This window comes from Sorex araneus, chromosome 3 (assembly GCF_027595985.1).
Source record: "Sorex araneus isolate mSorAra2 chromosome 3, mSorAra2.pri, whole genome shotgun sequence".
Taxonomy (NCBI): Eukaryota; Metazoa; Chordata; class Mammalia; order Eulipotyphla; family Soricidae; genus Sorex; species Sorex araneus.
This window is the reverse complement of record NC_073304.1, coordinates 160935941-160955113: the sequence shown is the minus strand read 5'-3', so window position 1 is coordinate 160955113 and position 19173 is coordinate 160935941. Positions and strand designations below refer to the sequence as shown.

The 19173-nt window shown below is 43.6% G+C and overlaps 1 protein-coding gene and 1 non-coding gene across 4 annotated transcripts in view; both read left to right on the top strand.

Annotated features, from left to right (window-relative positions):
• LOC101550869 (protein NPAT) overlaps positions 1 to 11647 on the top strand; it is a 42750-nt gene extending 31103 nt beyond the window's left edge. For all 3 annotated transcript variants that reach the window (XM_055132828.1, XM_055132827.1, XM_055132829.1), the window contains 6 exons: positions 1823 to 3505; positions 4463 to 4578; positions 4654 to 4762; positions 7537 to 7597; positions 7871 to 9023; positions 9910 to 11647. In XM_055132828.1, the coding sequence (XP_054988803.1) occupies positions 1823 to 3505; positions 4463 to 4578; positions 4654 to 4762; positions 7537 to 7597; positions 7871 to 9023; positions 9910 to 9987 (3200 nt within the window). In that variant the 3' untranslated portion in view covers positions 9988 to 11647. The remainder of the gene's footprint in view (positions 1 to 1822; positions 3506 to 4462; positions 4579 to 4653; positions 4763 to 7536; positions 7598 to 7870; positions 9024 to 9909) is intronic.
• A 2294-nt stretch (positions 11648 to 13941) lies between these two features.
• Positions 13942 to 14048, top strand: LOC129403795 (U6 spliceosomal RNA). The gene has a single exon (XR_008629456.1). It is a non-coding gene; the product is annotated as a U6 spliceosomal RNA (small nuclear RNA).
• The last annotated feature ends 5125 nt before the right edge of the window (positions 14049 to 19173 follow it).

The following is a 19173-nucleotide window of genomic DNA, read 5'->3' as shown; positions in this document are numbered from 1 at the left end:
GCGTGACCCTGCTTCAAGGCACCACATAGCTCCTGAGCACTGAGTGGGTATGTCCGTCCATCTCCAAATAAAACCCTTAAAACATAAAAGGAATTTGAAGTGTACATTTCACTGGATTATGGTGAAGGTAGACACCCATATTACATCATCTCCCAAGTGAAAAAATGAAATACCAGTGGTACCTCAGAAACTTCCTTTTAATTCGTTCCTGGTCACTAATCCTTTTATTCTTTCTCCTTTGAAGTAACCAAAATCCGGGGCTGGATCAATAATACAGCAGGTAGGGCATTTGCTTTGCACGCAGCCGACCCGGGTTCAGTTCCCAGCGTTCCGTATGGTCCCTTGAGCACCACTAGTACTAATTCCTGAGTGCAGAGCCAGGAGTAACCCCCTGTGCATCACCGGGTGTGACCCAAAAGTAAATAAATAAAATAAATAAAACCCTAATATCTTTTAGTGCTTTCTAAAACACATTCCTTTACTACTTTACTGAACAACCTCTGTTCATTTGTTCTATAGCAGATTTTGCCAAAATAATCCTTTGTGCGCACCTGTTCTTAAAATACTAGCACTTGGTCCAGTGCCTTAAGAAAACCCTGACAGCTTTCAAGTTTCACTTCCAACACTAGTTTTAGAATATCTCAGGATTCTTCCTTGCTGATCTCTGCCTGCATTCAACAAGCTTACCCTCCATTGTTTTTAAGCTGTGAGTTTGTCTTTGTCACCATTTACTATGTGTGGAAAATTTTTTTCTCCAGCTGAACCTCCATTCTACCTTTTTTTTTTTTTTTTGGGTCACACCTGGCGATGCACAGGGGTTACTCCTGGCTCATGCACTCAGGAATTACTCCTGCTGGTGCTCAGGGGACCATATGAGATGCTGGGAATCGAACCTGGGTCAGCCGAGTGCCAGGCACACGCCCTACCTGCAGTGCTATTGCTCCATTCTGCTTAAAAGAACTGAAATCTGTCTTACGTAGTCTTCTTTTTGTTGAAATTTATCACCCCTAAATTTAATAGTCTGGAGATAGTGTCAGCTAATCTTCCACAATAAGGACTGAGTTCTGTTCCCTGCTACTCATACATGAACAAAATTAAATGATGGTTGATAACTTTTTTCTTGATTTTTTTTCATATTGTTAGTGTTTTTGTCCTAAATGTAACTAATATATGGCAGTATATCAGTGTGGTTATTTTCTAAAATGCTTTTTAAGCAGTATTTTGAGTTTTATTTTGAGACTCAGTGGTACTGCAGAGCTGCTTCTGGCTTAGTGCCCAGGCGTGTCCCTGGACATTAATTGGGGGACCAGAGGCAGTGCTGGGGATGGAACTGAGGTTGCAATATGCAAGGCGAGACTGGATGTTCAGTATTGTACCCTAGTACTAGCAAGGTGGTCGTTATTTGGTAAATGTGTTAAATATTAAGCAGTGCACAATAAGGTCAAATATAACTCGTGTAAAATACACTTTGTCTCATGTCACCTTTTAAAATACCAGGTAAAACCAATAGAAATGGAAAGGGTTGAAAAGTCAACTCTTGGAAAAGCTGCTATTTGGAACCTTTATTTTTTTCACATGTTGGTAAATATAGGCATTTATAAGCCTGGAGATTTTCCTTTGTTGTATCATCTGTTTTTAAGAAGTTTCAAATATAATTTGATACTTGGTTTAATTGATAAATCTTTGAAGTGTTTTGATACTCAGAAAATGAGACTTGCACTTAGTGTTATGTGAAAAACTAGTGTCTTTCATGGCAAAGTAGATTACAGCCTACTATTCCAAGCTACATATTTACCATATCTTTCATCTTGATGTTTTATAGACTATCAATCTGGTGGACCCACGTTCTGTACATCCTTTCCAAATGAAGATACCTCAAATGCTTTGAATAATGTCAGCAACCCTCGTGAGCTTAGACCAGAAGCCCAGGAACATTTCCCCCCAGTAAGCCCTGGCATCCAGAAAAAGGCCTTTAAAATTGTTGCTCCTGCCGACCAGAAGTGTAATCTTGATATTACCTTTGAATCTGTGCCTGATTTGAACGACTTTAACCAAAGAGCAAATTCTGATCCTGAATGTAATCAACGTTGTGATGGATTATACACAAGTCAGATGTCCACTGAAGCTGAAATGGCTCTGGCAGTTGAAAAGAGTTCTCTGTGCCCAGACGTGCAAAATGAACCTCATTTACAGCCTGCTCAGTCTGACTTACCAGTAACTTCATTTGTTTCCCTTAGCAGTGAAACTGACAATGAAAATTTAATTCTGTCTGGGAAAAGCACTCAACTTTTATCTCAAAATACTCCACTAACTGAAAAACCATCCAAAAACATTAAATTTTCTGAAAGTTCAAATGACACAGATGGTCTTAAAACTAATTTGCCTGGTTCCAAGTCACCAGATTCCAGTGAAATTCACCAGAGTAAAATTGAAGTTAATAATAATGTATTATCGGTTGCATCACAACTTTCGGATTGCCAAGAGAATTCTTTACTTCAAAATAAAATACTTGTGTCTGCTGAAAGTTCAGGTGTAAATGTCACTGAGCAACAGAGTGAACTACACCTTGGAGATTCAGCATCTTCAAATAAACAACCACCTAATGGTTCATTATCTGCTGACCTAAATAGTACAGAGCATGAAACTCAATTCTCCAAATCTGAGAAAGTCCCTTTGGATTCGCAGGAGCCTTCATTGTGTATAAAAGAAAATGGAGATCACATTTTTCTCTCCTTAGGAGAAAATAACTGCGGGGAAGTTGCATTGGCGCCTCCCGAAGGCAATCATGTAGAAGACAGACAAGCTCTTCCTTCAGAATCTGTCAGTTCTTCAGTGGGAGAGTCTTACCCCGTCTCCCAAAGTAATAAGGAGAAGCCTGCTAGCAACAGCCCAGATGAGGTGGATGGATCAAATATTGTTTCTCTCAAAATTATCATCAGTGATGATCCGTTTGTTTCCTCTGATTCCGAACTCAACAATGCTGTCTCTAGTATTAGCGGGGAAAACTTGCCGACGATAATTTTGTCCTCTTCCACTAAGACGTCTGCCCAAAGTGCAGAATTAGTTAAAGGCCTGTCTTCAGAAGAAACTGCGCCTACAGTTTCCTCGGCAACTTCATCCACTGAGAGAGACGAGGATTCAACCTCAGTGGAGCAGAGTCTTCTGGCTCTCAAACCTGCAGACTCGACATCGAACAGTGCTCAGGTTGAAGACGGGGCTGCTTTTCCACCTAATGCTGCATCGTGTGTTTCCAAGGACTCCGGGTTCATACAGTTGTTGCCAACTCCAACCACGACATTTGGCAGTTCAAGTAACATTCTGATAGCTACCTGTGTGACGGACCCCGCAGCCTTAGGAGCAGCCGTCAGTCAGTCGAATGTGGTGGTGTTGCCTGGAAACTCGGCACCCGTGCCCACGCAGCCTCCAGCACCTCAGTTGCAGACACCCCCCAGGTCAAACGGTGTGTTTGCTGTCAGCCAGGCTGTGTCGCCCAACTTTTCACAAGGTAACAATAGCAGGCTCCTGAACAGCTCGGTGAATGGGCTCACATGTGTGCCAGAGTTCCCGCTATGATGAGTTTGAGGCTTAGGATAAGGGGGACAGTACCCTTTCCTCTTACCTTTAGGGGAAAAGAGGGACATATTGAAGTTTATTTCTCTAAAATGACGTCTAATTTCTCAGAGTGCACAGTTACTGAGTAGGAGTGATTCGGTTCTGGCATTTTGGCCACACCTGGCAGTGCTGCTCTGAGTTTATTCCTGGCTCTGGGCTCACACCTGACAGGACTTTGGGTGCCCGGCATAGAGCTCATGTTGTCCACAGCCGGCCGGCACTCTTCCCACTATGCATTGTGTTGTGCTGTGTCTAACAGGCCTCTTCTTCCCCACCCCACCCCTGTTTTCTCATTTCCTATTCTTTTGAGAGCAGTGTCGGGAACCTTTTCTTTAAGCCAGAGTCATCTGGATATTAATACTGTGTGATGGGGCAGCCAGTGCAAAGCAAGGTGTGTGTCACGCAGCAGAGCCAGATCCCCTGGTTCACCAGGTCCTCCCCACTCCCAGTTTATAAGAATCGAGTTTTAGAGTCTGGTACGGGATCTTAAGCTTACTCATTTATCTTAATGTCATAAGTTAAAGTTTAGGTTCTGTTTTATGGGCCATTCCGAAAGCGTTAGTGCGGATTGTATGGAAAAGTTGGTCAGGGAAGCTGCCTCCTGACATGCTCAGCTAGCCGGCTGTTGGTTCACTGCACAGGCGCAGGCTTACCCAGGACTCAGCTCAGCAGTGCTGGGGAGACCATGTATGTAGTGCCAAGCAGCAGACCAGGGTCAGACACATGCAATGCAGGCACCGTAATCCTGTACTCTGTCTTGGCACCTTACAGGATTTATTTCACGTTAATGATTTCTTTGTTGTTTGTGTTTCTGAGAAATCAAGAAGTCTTAATGGGAAATCATTTTTAGGCTCTGCCATCATAATTGCTTCTCCAGTGCAGCCTGTACTTCAAGGAATGGTGGGGATGATCCCTGTGTCTGTGGTCGGACAGAGTGGAAGTACCTTCTCTGCTCCTCCTCGGCAGGTAAGACTGAGGATCTGAGAGTGCAGTGCTGACACCTGTCAGACACAGTGTCGCTAATGGCTGCTTCTCGTCTAGGTTTTTCACATGCCTATGGCTGCCCCTCTGTGCAATAGAAATATCTCTCAGCTCCCCATCCCTCCCAAATCCCAGAAGACTCAGGGACCCAGAAGCAAGCTGTCCACAGGTACATTTTACTTGTTAACTTTATATCTGTTTTGTTTTGTTTCTAGAAACACTTCAATGTGGAATTGCTTCCTTTCCTAACTAGTGGTTATCCAGATTTGCAACGTTTTTTTTTGTTGTTGTTATTGTTTGGGTTTTTGGGAGAAGATCGGGGGTGGTGCTCAGGGTTTACTCCTGGCAGACTATGTGGGGTGCTGGGGGTTGAGCCTGGGTCAGCCACGCACAAGGCAAGCAGGCCAATCCACTATGCTGTCTTCAACCCTAGTGCTTCATGGGGGTATTTTGGTTTTGGTTTTTGGGCCATACTTGGCATTACTCAGGGCTTATACCTGGCTCTGCGCTCAGGAATCCTGGCAGGTTCTGGGGACCATATGGAGTGCTAGGGATTGAACCCTGGTCAGCTAGGTGCAGGAAAAAAGCCCGATTGTCTGTACCATCTTTCCAATTCTCCAGCCCCAGTTTTGTTTGTTCTTAAAAATAAAAGCAAAGAGGAGTCAGAAAGATTGTACAGCAGCAGGTAAAGTGCCTCCCTTGCACGTGCCGACTAGGTTTAGTCGATGCACCCTATATGCTCCCCTGAGCACAAAACCATGAGTAAGCCCCAAGCACAGTCAAGTGCAAAATGAAGACCAGTAGTACAAATACTGGGCCTGAGCCCACAAGGAGTAATCCCTGAGTGCAAAGCCAGGAGTAAGCCCTGAGCACCGCCAGGTATGGCCCAAAAACAAAGTATAGGGAATGATGTCAAGGAAATGTCTCGAAAGGGTGGGCTGTGAGAGTCCCCGAGTTCAAATACCTGACTCTGTACAACCCCCTCGAGTACCTGCACGTATGACCCCCACAACAATAACAACAGCAACAAAAAACACCTGACTACTTGCATCTTTGCTGTTTTACACTCCTCGGGATTTTCAATTTGCATAGGGACCAGAGAGACAGTAGAGCAGGTAGGACGCTGGCCTTGCATGTGGGTGACCTGGGTTAAATCCCCAGCACCCTGTATGGTCCCCTGATTCCTGAGTGCAGAGCACTGCTGGAAGTGATTACTGAGTGCAGAGCCAGGAGTAACCCCAGAGCCATGTGGGGCCCAAAAATCTAAAGGTGGGGACAGACTTTTTGCATAATAATACATAGGATACTCAGGATCTCACCTTGCTCTCTAGCATCCTATCTTCCTGCTCTACATCAACTGTGTGGGATTTAAAATACGACTTTTAAAATTCTAAAGCATATTCTGAATCACATAGACTTGCAAACATGACAGTGACAAATGGGCAAAACTTTTAAGTGAAATTTATTGCTTTCTATCTGTGCGTTTTGGGGGGTGGGACCACTCCTGGCGGTTCTCGAGGCTTATTCCTGGCTCTGCATTCAGGAATCAGTCCTGGCAGAATTTTGGGGACTATATGAGGCGCCAGAGCTCAAACCTAGGTTGAGGGTGTGCAAGGCAAGCTTCTTACCCACCCTACTCTCCCTCTCGCCCTTATAGATGGCTTTCTTTAAGGAGCTTTCTAATTTGTGTTTTCAGGTGCCATTGAATTCTTATTTGCCTGAATTTCCTCTGTAAAATTAATATGTGACCATCATGTGTCTATAACAATGGGGTCTTTTTGTTTGTTTTAAATAGAGACCACTCTGAATGGTCCTTTCATGGTAGAGCATGGCCTGCATGCCTGAGGTGTGACCCAGCCCCTGTTAGCCTGGCAGCGTTTAGAGGTACAAACAGGCCGTGTGGTACTGGGGCTCAAACTCACGGTGTTGCCACTTGTGTTTTGTAGGCATGTGCCCACTGGTGCTGTCTTCTTGAGCAAAGCTGCTGTTTCATTTTCTTTTTCACTTCCACCAAGCAGTGCTCAGGGTCACTTGGAGACCCTGTGTGCAGAGTATGTGCTCCAATCCTTTCCACCTGCTCCCTGAACGTAGCCTGTAAAGCTGTGTTAGGGAAATGTTTTATTTGTATGTTTCATTTGTACATTAGCCATCAGTTTTCAAGCTTTTCTTTTCTTTTCTTTTTTTTTTTTTGCTTTTTGGGTCACACCTGGCTCTGCACAGGGGTTACTCCTGGCTCTGCACTCAGGAATTATCCCTGGCGGTGCTCAGGGAACCATATGGGATGCTGGGAATCGAGCCCGGGTCGGTCTCGTGCAAGGCAAACGCCCTACCCGCTGTATCGCTCCAGCCCCAGTTTTCAAGCTTTTCTTAGGGGCCCAGAAATAAGCAGTTGGCAGGGTGCCCACCTTGTACGAGTGGGATGCGGCTTCAGTTCCTACACACAGACACACACACACACACCTGCCCGCCCACCCAAGTGTCGTCCCGTTGCCATAAAAGAGGGTGCCTGCCTTGTATGAGTGAGGATGCGGCTTTAGCCCCTACACGCACGCACATACACCCTGGTCTGAGTGTGGTCCCGGTGCCATAACAGAGTGAACTGTTTCCACATACCTGGGGCAGGCAGGGACCCCACCCCAACACATCTCTATGACCCCTATTCACAGCAGTAGCAAAAATGACAGAAGGGGAAAGGAAATACTTCTTTGTTTTGGTTTTTGCTCCATGCCTAGTTATTCTCAGGAAACTCCCTACTGACTACTCAGGGGACTGTCTGGTTTTGGGGATTAAACCCAGGACTCCAGCCCTTTGAGCCATCTTCCAGGAAGAAGAATTATTTTTTTTATTTAATTCTTATGGCTCATGAGAACACAGCCTGAAAGAATTCATTCTCTTTCAGAGGAGTTGGCTTTTCTTTTCTGATTAATTCATTTCCCATTCCAGGAAAACAAGTGAATAATTTGGTGGATTCATCAGGTCATTTAGTTGGATATCATGCACAAAGGTAAGCCTAGGTTTTTGTGGCTTTATAAATTTACTGGGCTAGGGGCCATACCTGTCAGTACTTGGTGTTTTCTCCTGACCCTAGGGCTTTTGGGGGGTCACTCCTGGCAGTGCTCGGGGCTCCAGGACCCGTGCTGGGATGGAACCAGGGTCGGCCATGTGCAAAAGCAAGTGCTTAAGTCCCATTTCTGTGACCTGAGAGGAGCTTCTATTACAGATGATTTGCACATTCAGAGTAAATTATGTTGCTAAAATAATTTTTATTCTTTTGTAGAAATGAAGGTTCTGATAAGACTATAGTCACAGAGCTTGGGGATAAAAAGGAAGAAGGCGCGTCTCCCGTCCCGGGGGAGAGCGTGTCTCAAAGCTCTCAGCGGCCAGTGGAGAGCTACAGGCGCGTGCTCAGCTTTGACAGCAGCTCTCCTCTGTCAAGCCCACAGGGGTCCAGCCATAAGGTGACGTCCCCAAACAAGGACAGGAATGATGCCTCCTTCCCTAATCCTGACTCGCAGGCTGTGCCCTCCACCCTCAAGCCCCCGTCCAACAGTGCTCTCAAAAGAGAGAAACTACCGGTGCCTAAGATTCTTTCCAAATCGGAACCTGCAGTCAACCGACATACGACCATCAAAGAAACTCAGTCAGAAAGGAAAGTCACCCCAGCAGAAACTGCACTTGAGTCTTTTCATAAAACAACCGCTAATAAGGAGAATGAATTATGCACCGACGTGGAAAGGCAGAAAAATCCAGAAACTTCAAAACTGTCTAATAGTCAACAAAATGGGGGCTTAAGGAATGAGAAATCTGTCGCTTCATTGCAAGAAATAACCAAAAAACAAGGCACATCTTCAAATGGTAAAAGTGTTGTTTCCGCAGGTTCAACTGGGAAAGATCTTAAACAAGAGCCAACCAAGTCTTCCAGTCCTCTTATTAACCCACTGACCAAACATACCACAGAAATGTTCCGTGATGCCCAGTGGCACAGCCCAGTGAACAGGGTCACTGATGGCGCAGATCTGCCTGTGCCCCGGACACCTGGCTCAGGGATGGGGGAGAAGCATAAAGAAGAACCGGCAGACGGGATCAAGGCCCCCTCCAGCCGGCGTTTTGGGGAGGACAGTGGCACAGCCAAGGTTCTGGTCCCTCCTGGCGCTCAGGAGCTGCCTGCCTGTAGCCCTGCCAGCGAAACGGGGAGTGAGAACAGTGTGAATATGGCGGCGCACACACTGATGATTCTCTCCAGGGCCGCCATCTCCAGGACGGCCTCCGCCACTCCTCTGAAGGACAATACACAGCAGTTCAGAGCATCTTCAAGAAGCACCACGAAGAAGCGAAAGATCGAGGAATTAGATGAGCGTGACCGAAGCACCCGTACTTCTAGTAAAACTCTCACAAATTCATCAATCCCGATGAAAAAGAAGAAGTTTAAGGCAAGTACCAACGAAACGTCTTAATTTCAGAGGTCAGAGTTGCGCACGCAGCTGCCTTAATCGATCCTGTTATGGCCAAGTCATCTCCAAGTTTGGGCTGACAGTAGAGTCAGTCCATGGGTTTCTCAGTCAGTGGAGACTCAGCTTGTGTCCCAGTGAAATAGCACTTTAACAATTGCTAAGACATGTATTTAACACCTTTAGGACAAGGATATTTTTGTTCTTTCTGTCCTGATAGGCCTTGAATCCTTATGGGAGAATGAAAGTTTCATGGGTTTGGGGGGAGGGGAGGGCACACTGCAGTGCTTCTAGACACCGTTTGGGTTTTGGGGAGGAAGGGAGGGCACTCCCTGCAGTGCTCAGGGGCTCTCCTACTGGCTCTGCACTCCAGAATCACTTGTGGTAGACTCAAGGGACCATATGGTATTCCAGGGACGCAGGGCAAATGCCCTACCCACTGTACTATCGCTCGAGCCCCAGGTGCTGAGGAATTTGAAAAGTGCCCTATACTTTTGAGAACTTAGCACTTTTTATTTGGGGACCACACCCAGTGGTGCTCAGGTTTTGCAGGTCTGACCACCTGATAGAGAGCAGGATCTGTTATCTGTTCAGTGTCATACTCTGACTTTTGCTTTAAGCTAATGTTAAGGTACCGCTGAAGCATATACTTGATTGATCTTGGATTTTTGTGGACTTTGTTTCCACTTACCTAGGTAACTAAAGCTCAGATGAGCTAAAAAATGTGACCAGAGTTTTAATATATAGAAGAACCTGATAAGAGGGTCTCTAGATGACTTGGCCTTGATTGAGTTCAGTGTGTTAATAACTTCAGTTTATTTTTTGTTTTCTCTGCCTTTATTTTTCATTTCTTTTTTCTTTTTAACAGAAAAAGAAGCTACCCAGTTCATTTCCAGCTGGAATGGATGTGGACAAATTTTTGTTATCATTGCATTATGATGAGTAAAACATTCTGGACATTGAAGCTGTAAAACTCATCCCCTAAGTCTGAGTGTAGAGATTGAGATACTGGCTGAATCTGAAAGTCTGACCTGCACTTTGATTGTTCTGAAATTTCACTTTATAATAACAAAATCATGCTGTTTCTAAAGCAGCTTTCTAGTTTGTAAATAGATTTACCTGCTCTATTTTATTTTGAAAAAACATTTGCAGAAATGTAAGTAAGGCCAATCTGCAAAACCTGTATAGCTGTGAAAATTGCATATTGTAAATATTGTATAAATCTCATTGAAATAGAGGTTAGATTAACCTAATATTCTACACTGTGTTTTTGACTCATGATCCCTAGTTCTGAGACTTACTCATTTGAAATAGTTTCTCAATTTTGTGGGGAAAATGCTTTTCCTTGTAAATTGCCTTCAGTAGCTGTCCAACAAGACAGTTAAGGATATAGCCACTAAATAATAACAAAAATGGTAACTACTTCAACTGGTAGTAATCAGAAATGAACAGTATGGGTTTTTTCCACCCCTTTTATAATTGTAGTAAAGATTATATTCCTGGAATTTTATACTTTAACTGTGTATTCTGGTCTCTTTGTTTTAAAGAGAGAATTTTGTATACCATTTGAGTGTTCTAAACTTTTGTTTATAAATTATAAATAATATCTTTTACAGAACTTTAAGTGTTAGACTATTGAGCCATAAAAAGATTGGTTATATTAGAGTTGAGATTTCATGGTCATGTATATACTTTCCCCCTTGAATGCTGGGGATCTAAAGAATTGCACTAATTCATAAGAATTTTTACATAATATGACCAATGCACATTTAATTTAAATCATGTATTCTTTGTTTAAAGCTTGTGTGGAGGATTATCTTCTGGAATCCTTTTAGAAAGCCATGTCCATCATAAGATGTAAAATGAAATCATAGGTTTATAATTTAATTTAGTTTCTCCTAAAATGGATTGTGTTGAATAACTTGTTTACTTACATGTAGCACATTATCTCTCTACCCCTTGAAGTGTTATATAAGGATTTACTCTCAAAAAGTCCTTAAGGAGAAAGAGGTGCCTTCTTTGTATTAGAAACACATGGGTCAAGTTTAAGAATTCGTTGAAATTTAAAAGAATGGAAATTAGTACAGCTTTCCCCCATCTGCCTGGAAGTAGAACCTTATTTGGTATTATTTGATGGATTATTTGGGAACATATATATTCTCCCCCATGTAAATTGGTGGTTACAGCAATCCCAAACTGAAAACAAGCCAAATATGAATATTCTGCTTTCAGAGAGGGGGAGAGGCGTGTGGTTAGTCCCTGACCGGCTGTGCCTGGACCCTCGGTCTGTTCTCTTCAGTGTTTTTTGTCTGGTTAAATAGCAGTATATTAAGGTTTTTTTCCTGAAGTGTACATATTGTTAAGAGTTGTTTCCCTCGACATTTTTTTTTTTGGTACTAGACCTTTGAAAGCAAAACCTATCCTACCCTCAGCATTTACTTAATGTGAAAATTATGTCTTAATTGCTAGACCTTACTGCAGAAATTTGTGTTGTAACAAATTTTTGTGATGTGACAACAGTCGTATTTCTAAAGAAATATATAGTTAATGTTTATTTAATTCAACTTGATACTATACAGTTAGGTTTGAATAAATATTTTCATTAACTTCAAAAGTTTGAGTTACTTCATATCGACAATTTAATTGTTTCTTTGCAGGTTCTTTTTCATGTTTTCTATTGTTGAAACTGGTTTTCTTTTCATTCCTGTGCTCAGTAATACTAAGAATTCACATACAAATGATTGACATTTGAGGTTCTTGGCTCACTAGCCAGGTAGACGTCTGAAAACACAGTTCAAAGGCAGCTTGTACTTGGAACCTTCATTTATGTTCAACAGCAAAGCAGGAATCTCCAGTTGAACTACTGGGGTTCAGTGTCAAGCCAGTGTGACGACTCCAAGGACTAGAACAGATCCTGGCACTGAAGGCCTCAGGCTCCATTACCAGTGCTCATGGTGGCCCGAGCACAGCTGGACTCCCAGCAGCATCGGGCTGGGCATATTGTTCACAGAGCCCCCTACTGCTTAGCTTTGACGGACCCTCTTCCTGATATCTCTCCCAGGTGTGAAAAAACCCCAAGTGTCCTAGATTTTTGACATTGTGTGGTAATGCCTCATGACTACATTTCAGTATAAAAGTGCCATCTGCTGGGCTGGAAAGATAATAGAGTGGACAGGATGCTTGCCTTGAAAATAGCCGGACTCCATCCCTCAGGGACCCCTATGATCCCTCAGCATAGAGCCAGGAGTTAAGTCCTGAGCACCACCATGTATGGCCCAAAAAACAAAAAGTAAAGTCCCATCCATAATGTGTGGTTACTTTGACATCTCTGCTAAGGATCTACTCTATTTGAGACATTACTTAGTAGTTAACATAGTCTATATGCTGAAAATAAGAAGTCAGATTTAAAATATTTGCTTAGGGGTCAGAGAGGGCTGAGTGAATGTTTTGTATGTGGGAAGCTCAGGTTTGATCCCTGGCGCCAGAGTCCCCCAAGTTCCAGGCCGGGATTAGTCCCCAGTACCACCATTTGTGACCCCAAAACACACAAACATATTATGTATAGATTTTACATACCACTTGTATCACTTGTCATCCCGATTTGCTCAAGCGGGCACCAGTAACATCTCCATTCGTCCCTGTCGTGTGCTAGTGTTGTCCAGTGGTGTCTGTTCGTTCCAGGAACACGAAGAGCCTCAAACCGTTCGTTCGTTGGTTTTGGGTAAGAAGTCAGACCATCTTATAGCTGGGCGGCCAGGCGTTCTTTTGACGTCCTGTGGAATCCAGTCGGTAACAGCTTAGTCCAGCAGTTGTCTCCAAATTGCATTACATGTCCAGCCCATCTGATTTTCAACGCCTTGGCAAACGAGGCAGCGCCCTGATTCTCGATCTTTGACAGAGGTCCGAACTCCGGATTCCTTCTTTCACTTGAGTGAAATGTGATACTCCAAGCATGACTCTTTCGATTCCTCTTTGGGAGACCCGAATAGGGTTCTCGTCCTGTTTTTGCAGGGCCCAGGTCTCTGAGATGTATGTTAGTGTAGGAAGAACGGTAGAGTCGAAAAAGTGTGCTTGGAGCCAGAGGTTCTTCATCCTCTTAACTTCTTCGACACTCTTGAAGGTGTTCCACGCCACTCTCTTCCTCCTGCGAAGCTCAGGTGTCAGATCATTTGTCATGTTGAGTTCTCAACCTCGGTACACATAACTGCTGCATTTGGAGATGTTCATTCTGTTGAGAGCAAATGGAACCTCGGGAACTAGTCCATTTCTCATGAACACTGTCTTCGTGAGATTCAGCTGTAATCTGACCTTTCCACACTTACGGTGAAGTCGGCCAGCATAATATGTAACCTTAAATAAGGTTTACATAATTTGTTTTGCTTATAGGATATTGTTAAAACCCTATACTATGTTGAAAATGCACACAAGTAAAGCATTAGCATTCGGCCAAAAACTAGATGGTCGTTACTGTTGGGCCAAGATCCCAGTCTGAACAATAACTTTCAGAGGTGTGGAACTGCATTCTATATTCATCTGTTCTCAGTCTTCCGGGAAATCACACATCAACTTTTTTTTTTTTTTTTTTTGGCTTTTTGAGTCACATCTGGCAATGCACAGGGGTTACTCCTGAATCAGGAATCACTCAAGGATCAACCCTGGTGGTGCTCAGAGGCCCATATGGGATACTGGGAATCGAACCCGGGTCGGCCCCATGCAAGGCACACGCCCTACCCGCTGTACTATTGCTCCAGCCCCTACACATCAACTTTAGATCTAATTATGTTTTCTCTTTTAGCAGACTATGAATTTTGGTAATAGCGCTTTCTTAAATTTTTTATACATATTGAACTTAAATTGTAAACTCCCTAGAACTTTTTTCCACTTAAAATACTGCTGTTTCGTGCTCGCTTCGGCAGCACATATACTAAAATTGGAACGATACAGAGAAGATTAGCATGGCCCCTGCGCAAGGATGACACGCAAATTCGTGAAGCGTTCCATATTTTAAAAAAAAAAAAAAAATACTGCTGTTTCCAAATTGTAGCCAATTTAAAATCCCCTACCACGGGGTAAATTCAAATATATCATCACTGATCTCTAGGATTTATTTTTTAATTTGTTACAGTTGAGTTAGATCCTACTGTTTTGTTATAATTTATAATTTTTGATATCTGGTAAGATAAATTTTCCTTAAAAATTCACTTGATGCATCATCATTTTCTAAGATTTCTCTACACATTTACTTGGAATGTCTCTTACTCTATGCAGTGTTTACTTGTACTTCAACATTTAGTGTTTTTTGTAACATTATTGTTTTATTTACTTGTAATGTCTCATTCTCTGCAGGGTTATTCTAACCCTGGGGGTAAGTATTAATCTCCTAGTACCATAGTGTCAGCTTTTTAAGTTTGTATAGATATACTGTATATAATCTTTATATACTGCATATAATCTTTGACTACCATGGCTCAACATTTGCAAGATCCTGTGGCAGTTCAATTGTTATTCCTTGTACTGTGTGTAATTTTAGAGTTAATCCATTTTATGTTTGGTGAACGTTTAGATTGTTTTAAGTTTGGAGCCATTGTAAATAGAACTGCTTCGAATCTTTTTTATAAACATACTTTAGTGTTCAGTGTATTCTTAGGAGTGGGGTTGCATCTATTCATAGCTTTGCATATATTAAACTTGTGACTTTTCAGTTTTCCGGAGTATTTCATCTGAGATTGCTCCAGTTCTGTATCATTGTTGGTACTTAATGTTTTCACATTCTTTATAGACATATTGTGCTCCTGATTTCTTTTGTTCTCAAGTTGAACATTTTGAATGTTTTCTTGGCCATTTGGATAATGTCTTTTGCCCGTTTCTTATATTGGAATTGTCTGTTTTTCTCTTTCTGACATAGATGTGTGTTCTTTCTATATTCTAGAAACAAGTCCTGTAGCAGCTGCACATGAGATGTCTGAATATTTTCACCATATTCTTCTAAAAGCGTACTATTCAGCCTTGTAGTTTTGCTAATTTGATGAGTTGATCAAATCAATCATGGAATTGATTTTTCATATGGATATCAAATTAACCCAGACTGGTTTTTAAAATAATCTGTTCCCAGATCCACCGTCGTAGCTGGTTTAAGTGTTGTGTACTTAAGAGTTTGCTTCTGCACTCCGTCTGCTCTGTTGGTTGTTTTTAAGGTTGTTTCAGTATACTGTATGTATAAGGAATCTGTTTAATTTTATATCCGGGCCTCTTAGTGAGCTTTTATAGCTATTGACTTTTCCTGACGTCATTATCACTGTCATCCCGTTGCTCATCGATTTGTTCGAGTGGGCACCAGTAATATCTCTCATTGAGAGACTTATTGTTACTATTTTTGGCATATCCAATACGCATGGGTAGCTTGCCAGGCTCTGCCGCACAGGCTCGATACTCTCAGTAGCTTGCTGGGCTCTCCGAGAGGGACGGAGGAATCGAACTCGGGTCAGCCACGTGAAAGGCGAACACCCAACCGCTGTGCTGTCGCTCCAGCCCTTTCCTGACATGTTTATTTAAAATTTATTATCATCTCTTAAAACAATGCTCCCAGAAAACAGCGACACAGAATCTCTTGCCCCCGCGCCTGACTGTCTTCACCAGGGCCCCTCGGAGTGGGGCAGGTTGAGTTTCCCTCCCTGCCCTGGCAGCTGAAGACCTCCAGAACCCAGCCACAGCCATGCTCAAGGCCCCCCTCCACACATTTGGAAGAGCCTCACGCATGAAGGAACCGGCATAGGAACCCAGGTGTGCAGGACCCGGGGCTGAGATCTCCAAGCCTGCTCGGATCCAGAGTGGGCCTCTTCTGCCCAGGCCCCCCATTTTCCAGTAGGTTGGCAGTAACACCCACAAATTGCCCCCTGGTGCGGTGTAATCCCATCAACGGCCAAGATCCAGAGACTATAAGACAACGCTCCAGAAGCGGCAAATGCTGTCAAGCGACCTCTTATAGCCTAGGTCTCCCTTCTCAGAGAACCTGGCAAGGTACTGAGAGCATCCTTCCCACACGGCAGAGCCTGGCAAACTCTCCATTGCGTATTCAATAAGCCAAATACAGTAACGATGGGTCTCATTCCCCTTCAGCTGAAAGAGCCTCCAGTGAGGCACCTCTAGGAAGAATGAGTAAAGAGGCTGCTAAAATCTCAAGGCTAGGACGAATGGAGACATTACTGCCGCCTGCTTGAGCAAATCAGTGATCAACGGGATGACAGTGATACAGTGATTATTATCATCTCTAAATATTTTATGATTTTATTCCATCTTATCCAATTAGCATACAATTAGCACTTCCAGTACAACCAGTAATGTTCAAAGGCAGCTTGTGGTATTTTTTTATTTTTTGGCTTTTGGACCACACCCACTTTTGGCCTTGGGAATTAAACAGGGGTCGGCTGTAAGCCTGGCAAGCACCTTACACCTAATACTTTTCTCCAGTCTAATATTCCTCATTTTAATGTTTTGTGTTGGTTTGGTTTGGTGTTTTTTTTTGTTTTGTTTTTTGTTTTTTTGTTTTTTTTTTTTGCTTTTTGGATCACACTTATCGATGCTCAGCAGTTACTTTTGGCTCTGTACTTAGGAATTACTCCTGGCAGTGCTCAAGGAACCCTGTGGAGTGTAAAGGATGGAACTCAGGTCAGCCGCGTGCAGGGCAAATGCCCTACTCGCTGTACTATCACTCCAGCCGAAAATGGGAATATTAGGTATAATACTAAGGGGTTTTGCTTCTATTGTTTGTATATGAGTATGTTTAAACACTTTTAATATAATGCAATAGTTAAATGTACTTCTGGGAAAAATTTAGTTAAATGTACTTCTGGGAAAAATTTATTTTGGGGGAGGACAGTACAGCAGGTATGGGCACTTTGTTTGCACATGCCTGGACTGGGCTCGATCCCCTGCACTACATACGTTTCTCTGAGCACTGACAGGAGAGCCAGGAGTAAGTCCTGGGCACAGGTGGGTGTGGCCCCCAAACCAAAAATAATAATCATTTTCAAGGACTGGAGCTATAGTACAGCAGGTACGTCATTTGCCTTGCACATGGCCGACCCGGGTTTGATCCCCAGCATCCCATATGATTCCCCCAAGCACTGTCAGTGATTCCTGAGTGCAGAGCCAGGAGTAACCCCCTGAGCATCGCTGAGTGACCTAAAATTAAGCAGCCAAAAAAAAAAAGAATTTGCTTCCAAATAAATGAGTTAGTGAGGTGGTAATTGTGTGAGATGATGGGGTTGTAATGAATGTAATACTTTTACAATTTATATCAAACATTGATACATGTTTGAAAAATACCAACAGTCATAAGGGATTACTATGAACAAGTCTAAGCCATTAAATTAGTGTTTACACACTTTAAAATCTTAGTCTTGGGGCCGGAGCAATAGTATAGAGGGTAGGGTGTTTGCCTTGCAGGAGGTTGACCTGGGTCCCAGTATCCCATGTGGTCCCCTAAGCACCACCAGGAATAGTTACTGGGTACAGAGCCAAGAGTAACCCCTGACTGAGCACTGTGGGCATGACCCAAAAAGCCAAAAGGAAAGAAGTCTTAGTCTTTAAATGTGGCTAAATTTGATGTCAGCTCTGAAATAAAATGTTGATAGGTTTTAGGCTTTTGTAGTTTGGGGGGGATCGTCCTTGTCAATGGTGGCAGGAGGTCTGGGGAGGTCTGGGCAGTGGGCTTATTGCAAGGGCCCAAAGGTGCAGTGCATTCAGGGGATACCAAGCCACCGCCTAGGGCCTCCGTGGCTCTAGCCAGCAATGCTGGGGACCGCATTGTGCTGGGAATTGAGCCCGGGTTGGGTGCATGCCAGGCACACACCTTAACCATCTCCAGGCCCCCAAGTTGAGACAGTTTGTAAACGAATTTGAAACTTTCCATTTCCTAGTTTCTCTATTTTAACAATAGTGCCCTTTTTCAGTGTTGATTTTTGTTTCAGTTTTTGGCCGTACTCTGCAGTGCTGGGGTGGGGGCCGGGGAAGGCCGTATGTGATTGCAGGATCAAACCAGGTCTGCTACATGCAGTGCAGGCTCCCAGCTCACTGTACTTTGTCTCTAGGCCCTTGATGTAATATTTAAGTAAAGCAACATGTAAGCATTTGGGTCAATATTTGAAACAATGTACTTTTCTTTTTTGCTTTTTGGGTCACACCCGGAGATGCACAGGGGTTGCTCCTGGCTCTGCACTCAGGAATCACCCCAGCGGTGCTCAGGGGACCATATGGGATGCTGGGAATCGAACCCGGTTTGGCTGCGTGCAAGGCAAACACCCTACCCAATGTGTTATTGCTCCAGCCCCCAAAACAATGTACTTTTAAAACCAGCTGTTGGGGTAAGGGGACGGCATTGCCTGCAGCTGACCGCTCGGTTCTGGCACCCCATACAGTTCCTCCAAGAGCCCGCAGGAGTGATCTCTGAGCTAGATCCAGGAGGAAGCCTTGACACAGCTGGATGTGTTCCAGTTCCTCTCCCCTCCCAGAAGAGAGCGAACTAGCTGCTGCTGAACCAGAGGCAACGCAGGGCTAAGGCAGTTAGTTGCCTTGGGTGTGGCTGACCCCTGGTGGGTCCCTAGCACTGATGGTACCCAAGCAAAGGCTGGGTACCTTTGTAATTCCTCCCCTTCCCCAGCTTGCTGCTATTCTAGTTAGTGCCAGGTTTTATTAGGCAAGAGACTTTCTGGCCTTATATATATACTACTATATATATAATATGTGTTATATATATATAACTATATATATATTACTCTGATTTGTTGCCTACTGTCTGAACTCCATCAAATATGGTGTGGTAATTATGAAAAATGGGTAGTGTGCGACCGGAAAGTGTCCTGGAGCGTGGTGGCGGTTGGGTAGTGGAGGTCGGCTTAAAACCAGGTAAGTTTTTATTTTTTTTTTATTTTATTTTATTTTTTTGCTTTTTGGGTCACACCCAGCGATGTTCAGGGGTTACTCCTGGCTTTGCACTCAGGAATTACTCCTGGCGGTGCTTGGGGGACCATATGGGATGCCGGGGATCGAACCCGGGTCGGCCGCATGCAAGGCAAACGCCCTACCCGCTGTGCTATCGCTCCGGCCCCAGGTAAGTTTTTAATTAAGACTGAAT